At 35.3% G+C, this 13,842-nt stretch overlaps 1 protein-coding gene across 1 annotated transcript; it reads right to left on the bottom strand.

The window, feature by feature from the left end:
- Nucleotides 1-2,385: 2,385 nt before the first annotated feature.
- On the bottom strand, nt 2,386-4,236 carry LOC129232459 (very long-chain specific acyl-CoA dehydrogenase, mitochondrial-like). The gene has a single exon (XM_054866604.1). The coding sequence runs from the start codon at nt 4,234-4,236 to the stop codon at nt 2,386-2,388; it is 1,851 nt and encodes a 616-aa protein (XP_054722579.1).
- Between the last annotated feature and the right edge of the window lie 9,606 nt (nt 4,237-13,842).

Below are 13,842 nucleotides of genomic sequence, written 5' to 3'. Positions count from 1 at the left end.
TAGCAACTTCTGCCCCGTTCAACCGATTGTCAATGAAAATCAGTATAATGATGTATTTTTTTCTTGGCGTAGCAACGCGCGTCGGGTACAGCTAGTTTGATATAAATTTTACATCGACATTCATACAGGGCGAGTCTAATCTCTAGGGCAAGACTTCGAGGGCTGTTAGAAGGGAGAATAAGAAATAAGAATCATAAGGAATGTATGGTCGCAAACGCAATGCTGACGCGCTACATGCACACAAAGCCAGAAACTGATAGATGCAAAACAGGTCACATAATGTATTTCACAAAGACGGTTTTACTCATTTTGGTTTTTAAGAAAGGTTTAAAGCGGTTGTTGAAATTTGCGACCTGCAGTTGTAATAAATGCGTGGCAATGACAAAGCACTCACTGTTGCAAAAACGAACCATTTTTAAGCACTTTTATGATACTTGACCTGATTGTCACAGGGAAATCTGAGGCGTGCTTTTGCGTGTATCGCAACAACTAGACCCCTTAGAGACTTCGGGATTTTACTAAATGATTTGCTTAATCTTAAGGTACAACTTAACACTGAAAAATTAAAATTCTAAAATGAAATTATATTTTCGGTTTGGATGGAAAAGAGCAAATTTCATGTAATTTCCGCTATAAATGTTTAAATATAAAACCCATTAATACAAATTTTGTTTGATTGCAACAGAAATGTTAATAGTAATCATAATGAAAATTTTAAATCAAGGCTTCTCTGGAGCAAGCATGAAATGTATTCTCTGTCATTGTTATTTGTTTAATCTTAAGGTACAACTTAACTCTAAATAAACACTTTGTTTGAAAACGAAAAACTTTAACAGATTTAAAAAAAAAAATACCAAGCACTTTTAATAATATACCCAAAAGAACAAAATAACCTTTCACGATATATGCACGAAAAAAATATCATATTCAAAATTTCAGTTTTGTTGAAAAGTCGATAGGCATGTACAATATATTCTCCAATGAAAGCTCAAAATTTTATTTTTATACACATTTTTTGTTGCTGAATTTGTTTTAACGAAGTCGCATTGTTTACATACTAAATCAGGAATTCACTATTTTGTCTTAGTTGTGCTTCTAATTTTGGTGCTTTTCCGCTAAAAAGCAACTTAATTTGGTGACTTGTTTACTTTCTAATTTGGTAAAAACAGAAAATTGGTTTAAAGCGAATGGCGATATCTACAAGTACATGGCTACCCTGGAGTGTTTAAATTGAGATTTTTAAATGCCGCCAACTAAGAAAATTTTAGTTTACATTAGCGAAAAATATATTTAAATTGCCAAAAATAAAAAACTGCGCCAAGGGACATACCTTTAACGAAAAAGTGCCATTATTTTCTTCGGTATATATCTGTTTTTGGCACGTCACTTCACGCATTTTAATCTTGGCGATACTTCATTTCATTTTACTCATTGCCGCCCCATTTGCTCTTTCTCATGAATTTTTAAACAAAACAATTCTATAGACAAGACTAAAACTTCTATGACATCAAAAGCCATCTGCCAAATAATTGAAAGGTAAAATAATGAACCGAATTATACAGTAAAGCGTTAAATGACATGAAAAGTTTGATTTAAATAATGCACCAACTAAATAAGGCAACATTAAAAGCTGAATTAAAGTGTAAAAGAAACCCGCCAAATAAGTATGTCAAGTAACAATAAAAGTTTCCTTGGCTGCCATACAATTGCGGATATCGCCAATCATTTACAGATTAAATTTGCATGTAACTTTGACTAAACGTGGTAGCAATAAATGAAATGAAAAATTATGGCCGGAATTAAAAATGCGACACTAAAGCTCCATGAAAATGTTCAAATTTTTTTCTTATATCGTGGATTTTCGAAAATGTTTAAAAATCCACAAAATAAGTATATTTAGTCAGTAATAAACATTAAAAGTTCCATTACTTTGAAAATTAGGAGAAGAGCAAACGCGGTGTTGAGTTGAATGTTATTTTTTTATTTTCGCCAAGGTAGATTGTAAAAGAAGACGCCAAGCCAAAAGCAAGTTACCTTGCTATAACAGAAAAGTGCCTTTTTCCTTTTAATTTCCTTTCACTAATTTATTTTTTCAAAGATTAAAAAACAGATGCCTTAAAAACAAACAAGCTTAAAATTAAAAAACAAAAGCCTTGGATTCAAAAACAGTTCCAACAAGTTCACACCTCCAAAGGACTCAACTGTGTAAGTTCCCCGAATTTCACAATATCTTCAGCAATAATATCTTCAGCACTAATTGCTAATCGATATCATATACATTGATATCTTCAGCACTAATCGGTTTCAAGTTGGTTTACCTCTGCTAGCTTATTTTTACAAAGGTGTGTTAATAAGCCCTTACGTTAATAAACAGGGCCAACAAGCTTACACTTCCAAAGGGCTGCACTGTATGACTCCCCCAAATTTTACAATATCTTCAGCAAGTGAACTAATTTGTTTAAAATTGGTTAATTTATCACTAGACCTCAGAATTTTTGAGTTCTGAAAGATTCTCTCTGATGCCTCGGTGCATATCAGTTTTGCCATTTTCCCTTCATATGCAGCGGAAGGAACGGATTCATTCAATGCGTATGTGGCACGAGAAAGAACACATGCCATGGCGTAGACGTCAATCACAGAATTGGTGATTCTTGTGAGCAAAAACTGATTATTAGTAATGTTTTTCCCTTGTTCAGCGAGCAACAGCTCGCTGGTGTCACCGAATTCATTTATACATTTCGACAGCAAGTGCGCGGAATCTTCTAGATCAGGATGGATGGTTTTAGCAAAGCGTTGACCATCCAAACCCCACGTTCTTTTCAAAAGCTTTGCAATAATTTTGAGCACCAATCCAGTTCCCTTCGAAGGACTTTTAGTCAACTCCTGAAAGTGTTCGAAATGTTCTCTTGCGTACTTGAAACCAGAGAGAGCGACGAAAACTCGCAGAACTTCGTTCGTTCCTTCAAATATTCGAAACACCCTCAGATCACGAAGCACCCGTTCCAGACCAGAAGCTGTCATGTAGCCATTTCCACCTAAAATTTGAATGGCTTCATCTACGACGTACCAAGCTGCTTCAGAAGCAAAGATCTTGGTAATGGCGGCTTCCAAGTGAAAATCTGCACAGTTTTTGTCCATGTTGCCTGCTATCATGTAAGCCATCGATTCTGCAGTGTATTGAGCCATACACATCCTTACAATCTTCTCTTGTATGGCGCCGAAATGACAAATGAGTCTTCCGAATTGAAGTCTGTTAGCGGCATGCTTCGTCGCTTCTGCTATGGCAGCTTTCATGGTACCAGACAAAATTGCCGCCATTCCGAATCTTCCGCTGTTCACGATGTTCATTGCAATCTTAAACCCGTCTCCGATCTCGCCGATGATATTATCGCTGGGGATTTTGCAGTCATCGAAGAAGACTTCTGTGGTGTTGGATGCCTTGATCCCCATTTTCTGCTCAGGTTTGCCACTTTTGACGCCACCGAAACCACGCTCGACAATGAACGCTGTCATCCTCTCTGCAATTCCAGAAGGTGTTTCAACGGGAACTTGGGCAAAGACGGTGAAAATATCAGCGATACCGCCATTGGTAATCCAAAGCTTGCTTCCATTTAGTATAAAATGCGTTTTATCTGGAGACGGGATTGCACGAGATTTCAGAACTTTAACATCTGAACCACTTTCCTTTTCCGTCAAACAGAACGCAGCAATTCGCTTTCCTGCCGCCAACGGCGGTAAATACTTCTTCTTCTGATCATCATTCCCGTATAACAATATACCTTTAAAGCCTATCGCTTGATGAGCGCCAAGAGTAACGCCAAGTGCCAAATCAAACCCGCCAATCTCTTGAATCAACCTCGCATACTGTGTGCTTGATAAGCCAAGTCCTCCATATTGCTCTGGTACTTGCAAACCGCAAAATCCTAACTCGGCGAGTTTTTTCAATGCAGTCTCGCCAAATTTGCTTCGTTCGTCGTTTTTGGCTGCATCGTTCATTTCCACAAGAAATTTATTGGCGGTATTGACCATCGCTTCCAAATTTTCCTTGTCTCTAGCCTGCATAACATTGGGAAATGGGAAAACTTGCGCGATTTCTGGACAGCTTTTAAAAAGGCTCATTACAAATGATTTTGAAGCGTCGATTTTTTCTTCCCATATTTTCTTAGGTCTATTCTTAGTAAATAACCCTGTTACGCTTTTTCTGCTCCAAAGAAAACGTCTGAAAGATTTAAACATACTCACACATGCGCACTTTTATACAAATATCCAATTTGTTGATATCAGCAAGAAAATGCTTTTCAACATAACTGATTTTTTTCCATAGGAAAAGAAAACAAAATTGCACTATACAGTTGCCACGAAGTTAAAAGAAAAATCATAGTAATGGCGGTGGGGAATATAGTACTAGGTGTGAAAAATATCGTCTGGGCTGAAAAAGCAGTATTTGTTGAAAAATAAAAATTAAGACCGCGTAGGAAGAAAACTTCTTCTTCTGATCATACAGTAATTCAACTCGCAGTTCTAATAAATTATAGGACGCGTTGCAATCTCATGCTAATGGTGACTAAAAACAACCAAATGTCGTTAAATGTTTTTAAGCTTAGTGAATGACAGTAATTTTTCATCGCGTTCATGGTTGCTTTTTTTTCCTATTCTTTTAAAACTACCTTACACCTAAAACTATCGAAAGCATTACCACAAGGGACCACACGTGGAACGGAATGTTTCACCTCTTTCTGTCGTTCCTTAAACCACCGCAAGGTAGCGTATTCAAGCTCGGTAGAATTGCGAATAGCCGTATTTTTTAGTTTATCGTCTGCGCATATTTGATTTTATGAATTTTTGTGAACATGCTTTGGGAATTGATTAGAGTTGGTATTGTTTTTTTTTTTTTTTTGGAATCTTAGAAAGAGTGGTTGTAATGAACTTGATCGTTCTCATTCTTTTTGAGCTGTTCTGATGAGCTATTTTGATGAATTTTTGAAAGTCTGCATCGTTCTAATAACATCGTTTTTTTCTCCATAGAATTGAGTTTCTGCATGAGGCGAAGTCGCAGTAGGGAAGAGGGGGCAGAGGGCCAGAACCGTCCCCCTCCCCCCCCCCCGAAATTTTCAAAGTTTTACATGCCATAAAAAACCGTCCAAAATTTCGTTTTCTAGACTTAATCTCGGAAAAAATCAAAATATTCCCGCCCTTCTCTCTTCAATATTATCAAAAATCGTCTAAAATTTCGTTTTTAGGGCTTCAATTCCGAAAAATGTTTCCGAGGAGCGCCGAAGAAAGAATTTACCGATGAAGGGCCCTCAAACTTTTCCTCTCACTAACATTACCGAAACTCTTCTAAAACCTGCCTTTTAAAAGCTAACTTTAGAAATTTTTCGGGGAATGTGCCTCCCCTCCCCCCCTCCCCTCTTTCACCAATATCATTAACGATTGTCATAAATTCAGTTTTCAGGGCATGAATTTCGAACTGTATCTGGAATAGAGCTACCGAAAACTACTTCCCCTAACATGATTGAAAGTCAACCAAAATCACGTTTTTGAAACTTCAATTTTGAAAGATTGCCGGTTCCGATAATAGTGCAGAGTTTTGGGGACTACTGTCTCCATTCTAATTGGATTTTCCAGGAACTGTTGTCTTTTTACTGACAAAAGTTTTTAAATAAACCGTTGATTTTATTTATGAATCTCAATTCTCAATCTAATTGTGGTTTTTAGAGATTGCCGTTCTCATGCTAATGAGGGGGTTTTTTGTTCTTTTTTCAGACCAATGTCGGTTTAATAATGAGAATTTTTGCGAGTAGGTTCTGTTGATGAACTTTCAGGACTGTTGTTTTTATTTTATAGTCACAATTTTAGCTATATTTCCCTTTATTTATTCAGGAAAAAAAATTAGGCATTCGTCACGCGATCTTAATTCTATTCTCCATCAAAGAACGGTGTTACAATGGGGCCGTTTCCAAAATTTTAAAAATATTTTTTTCGGAAAGAGCATACTTAAAAGCATAGAATCTGACCATTTTTTAAATAATTTCTTTAAATTTAATATTTTTAAAAATTGCTTAAATCGGTGCTCTTTTATCGTTTAACGCTTCTATCGATGACATCACAAATGATGAAATGCCATTCAGTGTTGTCATTCACGGTCTAAAATATTTATTTCGTATCTTTACTCACTGTATTGGCAACGATATGGTAGGTAGCAAGCGTAGAACGCAATTTTAATTCGCTGATTGATTATCATAACGTGGAAACGTAGTAGAAAGATGGGGCAAAATGCGTCATTTGTGACGTCATCAAGACCACGCCTTGTTAGAAAAATCGGACATTTAAAAAAATTAATTTGAAATATCTGTTGGGAAAATGAAAGTATTTTCTGGGTCCATGTTATTTTTTTTCCTCATTCTATCCATTTCAATGACTTAAAGAAGCATTTTTGACTGAAGGAAACCACCCCATTGAAGTAACCAAAGTAGTATGAAGTACAATTTGATAGGGATTGGGATTTTTAAAGGCACCGCTGACTTTATTTTAGAGCTGCTGTTCTCATTCTTATTGGGACTAATGTCTTTATTTGACGGGTAATTTTAAGAGACTAATGTCCTTATTGCAATGAGGCTTTTAGGAACTACTGTCATCATTTTGAAGAACAAATCTCATTCCAAATTTCTCCTCTGTCATTCGACATCGCATTTATTTTCCAAAAAGACCGTGCGCCGCCAGGCGACGACACAGATTCGCGAGGGGAAAAAATATAAATAAACAAAATTTTTCAAGCTGTCATTTTCGTGGAATTGCCTTTCGTTGACATTGGAGTCGCCATGAAAATGCGTTTTTTATGAAACAGTTAAATAAAAATTGATTTTTTGTGGTGTTAATGTATTGCGGTTTTCAGCTGATTGATATTGTTTTGGAGTGTATTTTCAATTCCAGACACACAAAGGAAGGGGGTTATAAGTTTGACGTGTCTGTGTATCTGTGTGTCTGTCTGTAGCGCTCTTGCGCCTAAACGGATGAACCGATTTTGAAAAAAAAAAAAAAAAAGATTTTGCTCGAAAAGAGAGTTGATTGAGAGTGCTCTTAGCTAGGTTGTGTCTTCGGATGACATTAATTAACGATGATATTAATTTTTAAAAATTTAGTTCTAAAATAAAGAATATTTCTTTCTGCGTCTGATAGAATATGTTTGGAAATTCCATGCTTTCAGAATTCGAGTCATAACGCTTTTTAAAGCAGATTTTAAATACGGCTAAGTCTTTAATCACGTGATTGGTCACCGAATTCATTGTTGGCCGACAAAGAAATAAAACGCAATGATTTAAAAAAAAATTCTGTTGCCAGTTTCTATTTCTTCTTTATCTTTATCTTTACTAATAATAAAGCTGAATGTCCCTCTGTCTGTCAGGATCTCTGTCTTTCAGGATCTATGTGACGCGCATAGAGCCTAGACCGTTCGGTCGATTTTCATGAAATTTGGCACAAAGTTAGTTTGTACCATGGGGGTGTGCATCTCGAAGCGATTTTTCGAAAATTCGATGTGGTTCTTTTTCCAATCCAATTTTAAGAACAAAAATATCATAAGATAGACGAATAAATTACGAAATTATCATAACGTGGAACAGTAACATGGGCACAAGCCAATTGGCGAGAAAATTCACCATACATTATTTGTACATATACAGGCGAACCAAAAGACCTTTTAATTTTTCTATTACGGGCAAAGCCGTGCGGGTACCACTAGTAACAAATAAAATACTCGTAATTGATTTTAATAGTATAAGATTTTTAAAAAGATTTTCAATCTTTCCTACATTTGCTATTCAGTCGGGGGTTTTTAAAACTTTTAATTTTATCGTTGCTTGTAATGAAAATATTTTTTCTTCGCGAAATGTGGCAGGAGGGTTTTCATTTATTGCAACAATATCACATGTTTCAATTAAATTCTTTTCTCTTCAGGCTAAGCACGGATATTCATTTTGTTCTTAGTGTACAAAGTATTTCACTTAAATTCTCTCTTCTTCAGTGAGGAGTACTTTTACTCAATTCTGATCCTTCGCTGCTTTACGAATGAAAGACATTCACGCAAATTAAATATCTTTTTTTTATTCTTTTATTTATTTATTTATTAATTATTATTATTATTTTATATAAAAGAGTTAAATAAAAACTGATTTATTGTGGTATTAATATATGTGCGGTTTTCAGCTGATTGATAATGTTTCGGAGTGTATTTTAATGAAAATATTTCTTTTTCGGGGAAGGTGGGTGGAGGGTTTTCATTTATTGCAACAATATCACATGTTTCAATTTTATTCTTTTCTCTTAAGTCTAACTACCAAACGGCACGACCTTGAGGGTCGCGGATTTGGACAAAATTCTAGATATAGGTCTATTCCAACTAGATATGAGCCCAGGTATAGCGGTTTGACTGCATAGGCCCTAGTTCGGCTGCAACGAGGGTCCAAAGTTGATAATTTGGACCCAGAAATGCAATGGAATTTCCTTTAAAATTACCATTTTTATCGCTTTTTCTGCTATTGTACTGCAGAATGAGCCGTTTGCATGCTTACCTTTGAATTAATTACATTGAATACTTATTTTCAATAAGCGGTTCTCCAATTCAAATTGACTCCTACTTTTAATTTCAATAACATGAATGCCAAAATAACATAGTACTAGGATATTTATCGTTTGCAAATGAAACTAGTTATTTTCATTTCATATTAATCGTTTTCTAGTAACAAGTATTTATCGCTTGCTAATAAAAACATTTATTTTAACTGGATATTTATTGTTTCCTATCAAAGATATCCCACATTAAAAAGCAAAAAATGAGAGAAGAGAAAACACTCTGATTTATTGCACATGACACACAAAAGAACAAAAATACAAGATTTTTTCGACTTTTCAACTGACTTAGATCATGCCCATAAATAAATACGTGTCCTCCCTTATACCCAATTTACTAACAAAAGATGAAAAAGATGTTGGGAGATCCAAAATAGTGCCGAGTTAAGAAATTCCAATGGAAACGCCATTGCATTTCTGGGGCCAAACTAGCAACTTTGGACCCTCGTTGCAGAGAAACTAGGGCCTATGCAGTCAAACCGCTTTACCTGCACTCATATCTAGTGGGAATGGACCTATAGCTAGAATTTAATCAAAATACGTGACCCTCAAGGTCGTGCCGTTTGCTCGTAAGCACGGATATTGATTTTGTTCTTTGTGTACAAAGTATTCCACTTAAATTCTTTCTTCTTCAGTGAGGAGTATTCTGATCCTTCGCTGCTTTTCGAATGAAATTCATTCACTGAAATGAAATATTATCTTTTTATTTATTTATTTATTTATTTATTTTTTGTATGTATAAATATAATTTTTATTTTTATCGATTTTTTTTCTTTAATTTACTAATACTTTTATACGATAAATCTAAACTAAGTGACATTTTTTTCTTAACTTTTTTTTAACCCCTGACACAGAAAGGAAGGGGGTTATAAGTTTAACGTGTCTGTGTATCTGTATTTGTGTATCTGTGTGTCTGTCTGTGGCACTTTAGCGCCTAAACGGATGGACCGATTTTGAAAAAAAAAAAAGTTCGAAAGGAGAGTTAATCGAGAGTGTTCTCTTAGCTGGGTTGCATCTTTGGATGATAATATTAACGAAGATATTAATTAAGAACCTCTAAAAGGTTTTTCACGATTTTTTTTTGCGAGAACATAGTTAAAATTTTTAAACTTCAATACCAAAGTAAAGGGAATTTTTTTTCCGCGTCTGATAGAATGTGTTTGGAACTTCCATGTTTCATAGAATTCGAATTATAACGTTTTTTAAAGCAGATTTTAATAACGGCTAAGCCTTAATTCACGCGATTGACAACCGAATTCATTTGTTGGCAGACAAGGAAATTAAAAGCAATGATTTAAAATTTTTATCTGTTGCCAGTTTCTATTTGTCAGTAAATAAAATACTTGTAATTGATTTTTAATAGTATAAGACTTTCAAAAGGATTTTCAATTTTACCTCTGATTCTACAGTTGCGACTCAGTCGGTTTTTTTTTTTAATTTTTAATATAAGACGATCACTTGTTATTTCTAAAGCTCCTCCATTAAAATTTTCATTGATTTATTTAAATAATTGATGCATGCGATTTATTTGCAATTTATTGAGTCCCAAAAAATCTTTACACCACCGTCAGCAACTCATGACATTATAAGACATTTATGCCTTTTTTTTTTCTTCAACCACGATATGAAAAATTTCATTCTTCTACACAGACGATCCTGTCCCGATAAAAATTTACGGCTGGGACCAATTTTGTCTCTGCTGTTGTCATTAGAGTGAGGCATAAATCGTTTGCGCCCGTCTCGAATTTTCTCTCTCGGATGGCAACGACGACATGACCTTGTCAAGCGCAGCTCTACAGCAAAAAAAAAAAAAAAAAAGTTTGAATTTGGACGTCTTGAATTCAAATTATGTTTTTCGCAATCACGAGTGTGTGTATGTAGGGGTGTGTGTTTGTGTGTGGGGGGTATGTGTGTTTGTGTGTAGGGGTATGTGTATGTGTGTGTAGGCATGTGTGTTCGTGTTTGTGTGCAGGCATGAATGTGTGGGTAGATGTGTGTATGTTTTTTTTGTGTGTGTATGTGTACACACGCATACAGAAGTATGTATGCGTGTGTGTATGTGTATGTAGGTGTACGTAGGTGTATGTGTGTGTATGTGTTTGTCTGTGTGTGAGTAGTTGTGTATGTATGCGCGTGTGTGTAGGACATGGATGCAACCTGGAGACGGCTTTCGCTATAGGAGCAGCATCGTGAGGAGCCGGTCGACGGTGATGGTGCGGAGGGTGGCGGTGGGAAAATAAAATGATAGCACGCCAAAAAAACAGTCAAGTGAGAACAATAAGCAATCGTGATTGCTCATTAAAAAAATAAATAAAATAAAATAAATAAATAAAATAAAATAAACTTCTTTTCCATATGATATACATTCACATTCACAATGGAATCGTTTCCGAAATTTTAAAAGCGTTCTTTTCTGAAAAAGCATGTTTAAAAACACAGGATTTGACCATTTTTTAAATAATTTGACAACGTTCAATATTTTTTAAAAATTATTTTAATCAGTGCGCGGTTTCAATTTTATTTTTTACGCTTCTGCGCATGACATCACAAATGATGAAATGCCATTCACCATGTGTGTGTGTTGTGTGTAGGCATGTGTGTTTGTGTCTGTGTACAGGCATGAGTGTGTGGGTAGTTGTGTGTATAATGTGTTTGTGTTTGTGTGTGTGTATGTGTAGGTGTGTGTATGCGTGTGCGTGTGTATATGTTTGTGTAGGTGTATATTTGTGTGTGTATGTCTTTGTGTGTGCGTATGCGTGTGTGTGCGGGATATGGACGCAACCTGGAGACTTTGCTCGCTAGAGGAGCAGCATCGGGAGGGCCGGCCGATGGTGGACACTAGCAGAGGGAGGTGGTGGGAAATAAAATCATAGGAACATCAAAATCGTCAAGTGAGAACAATAAGCAATCGTGATTGCTCAAAAAAAATCAGTAAAATTGTGCGGCAGATAGCGGAAAAAATGATTAAAAAAGGAAGATAAAAATAAAAAAATAAAAATAAATAAATAAAGTGAATCTAACGAAGTGGTTACATGTACGAAATGCCTTTCATTACATTTTGGCGCTAATTTTGTTCTAAAATGGGGTGAAGCCTCTTAACAATTTTTTTCATTTCGAATGAAGAGTTTGAAGGAAAATTTCTTCATGGTCACAACATGTTAGTTTTATGTGATTATGAGTGTGGTGCACAAACAGTTGAATAGGGTGGTTTCCTTCAGTCAAAAGTACTACTTTTAGTCATTGAAATGGATTGAATGAGCAAAAAAAAAAAAAAAAAAATTACATGGACCCAGAAAGATAAAAATAAAAAAATAAAAATAAATAAATAAAGTGAATCTAACGAAGTGGTTACATGTACGAAATGCCTTTCATTACATTTTGGCGCTAATTTTGTTCTAAAATGGGGTGAAGCCTCTTAACAATTTTTTTCATTTCGAATGAAGAGTTTGAAGGAAAATTTCTTCATGGTCACAACATGTTAGTTTTATGTGATTATGAGTGTGGTGCGCAAACAGTTGAATAGGGTGGTTTCCTTCAGTAAAATGTACTACTTTTAGTCATTGAAATGGATTGAATGAGCAAAAAAAAAAAAAAAAAAAAAAAATAACATGGAGCGAAAAACACTTTTATTTTCAAAACGTTTAATTTTTAGTGATTTTTTTAAAATATCCGATTTTTCAAGCAAGGCGTGATCTCTATGACGTCACAAGTGATGAACTTTGGCGTGCTGAATGTTTACGCTTGCTGTCTACCGTTATGATAATCAAGAAGCGACTTAAATATTGCGCTCTGCGCTAATGGCATTTCATCACTTGTGATGTCATGTGCAAAAGCGTAAAAAAGGAAATTGAATCTGCATACCGATTAAAATGCTTTTTTTTTTTAAATATTACACTTTGTCAAATTATTTAAGAAATGGTAAAATCCTTTTGGAAAAAAAATTCTTTTAAAATTTCGGAAACAACTCCATTAAATGAAGTATTCTATGATTGTTAGTTTACTTTATGCATAAGCTACGATCTCCCTCCTGAAATAACGATGTAAAGTAAATAACTATGTTGAATGGGGTAGAGGGACTTAGTGTTCTCAACATATACAAGCCATATAAAATCATCTAAACACTAGCGGGCTCATTAATGCGCGAGGCAGAAGTTAGCTGGGGAGAAAACAGGAGCCCGCTCTAGTTACGAGGCATGTTTTTAAAGTAAGTACCGTTTTGATATAAAAAAAGAACGAGTACAGATAGAGCAAAGAAATTTATTGCACAAAAATCTACCATCCTTACGCTATTTTTTGACATTGCTCCCGTGATTTTCCAAGCATTTGTCATAGCGTGGTACAGGTTTTTGTATACTTATTCATAGAAAATTGCCGCCTGTGTAGTCAGCCATGGGATAACATGTTCTCTGAGCTCATTATTGCTGTTGTGCCACAGACCACAGAAAGATGCTGCGAGCGAGGTGAGGGCAGACCAGAGGATGTTCAAAAACGCCCAGCCAAAGCCCTGTAAGAGTCCTCATGGTTGACTAAACGGGCGGTAACTTTGTACGAATAGGTATACAAAAACCTGCACCACGCTATGACAAATGCTTGGAAAATCACGGGAGCAATTTCGAAAAATAGCGTAAGGGTGGTAGATTTTTGTGCACTAAATTACTTAGCTCTATCTGTACTCGTTCTTTTTTTATATAAAAACGGAACTTACTTTAAAAACACGCCTCGTACATTTTAGACATTGGCTTAAACAATGGGGTCGTTTCCAAAATTTTAAAAGTAATTTTTTCTGAAAGAGCATGCTTAAAAACATTGGACGTGACCATTTTTTTAAATAATTTGTTTCAGTTTAATATTTAAAAAAAAAAATACTTTAATCGGTGCGCTTTCATTGTTTACGCTTCTGCCGATGACATCACAAATGGTGAAATGCTATTCACTGTTGCCATTCACAGAGATAAATATTTAATTCGCTTCGTTACTCACGTGTATTGGCAAGGATAGGGTTGATAGCAAGCGTAGAGCGCAATATTTAATTCGCTGCTTGATTATCATAACGTGGAAACGTGGCAGAAAGATGCGCCAAAGTGTATCATTTGTGACGTCATAAAGATCGCGCCTTGTTTGAAAAATCGGACATTTAAAAAAATTAAATAAAAAAAATAATTGTCGGGAAAATGTAAGTATTTTCTGGGTCCATGTTATTTTTTTGAGCAATCA

Source organism: Uloborus diversus, unplaced genomic scaffold, assembly GCF_026930045.1.
Source record: "Uloborus diversus isolate 005 unplaced genomic scaffold, Udiv.v.3.1 scaffold_12, whole genome shotgun sequence".
In the NCBI taxonomy this organism is placed as follows: domain Eukaryota; kingdom Metazoa; phylum Arthropoda; class Arachnida; order Araneae; family Uloboridae; genus Uloborus; species Uloborus diversus.
The sequence above is the reverse complement of the archived record's forward strand: the minus strand, read 5'-3'. Positions and strand labels throughout refer to the sequence as shown.

Bases quoted from the DNA above. Each gene is read 5' to 3' on its own strand.
- LOC129232459 (XM_054866604.1), bottom strand. From the start codon at position 4,236: ATGTTTAAATCTTTCAGACGTTTTCTTTGGAGCAGAAAAAGCGTAACA.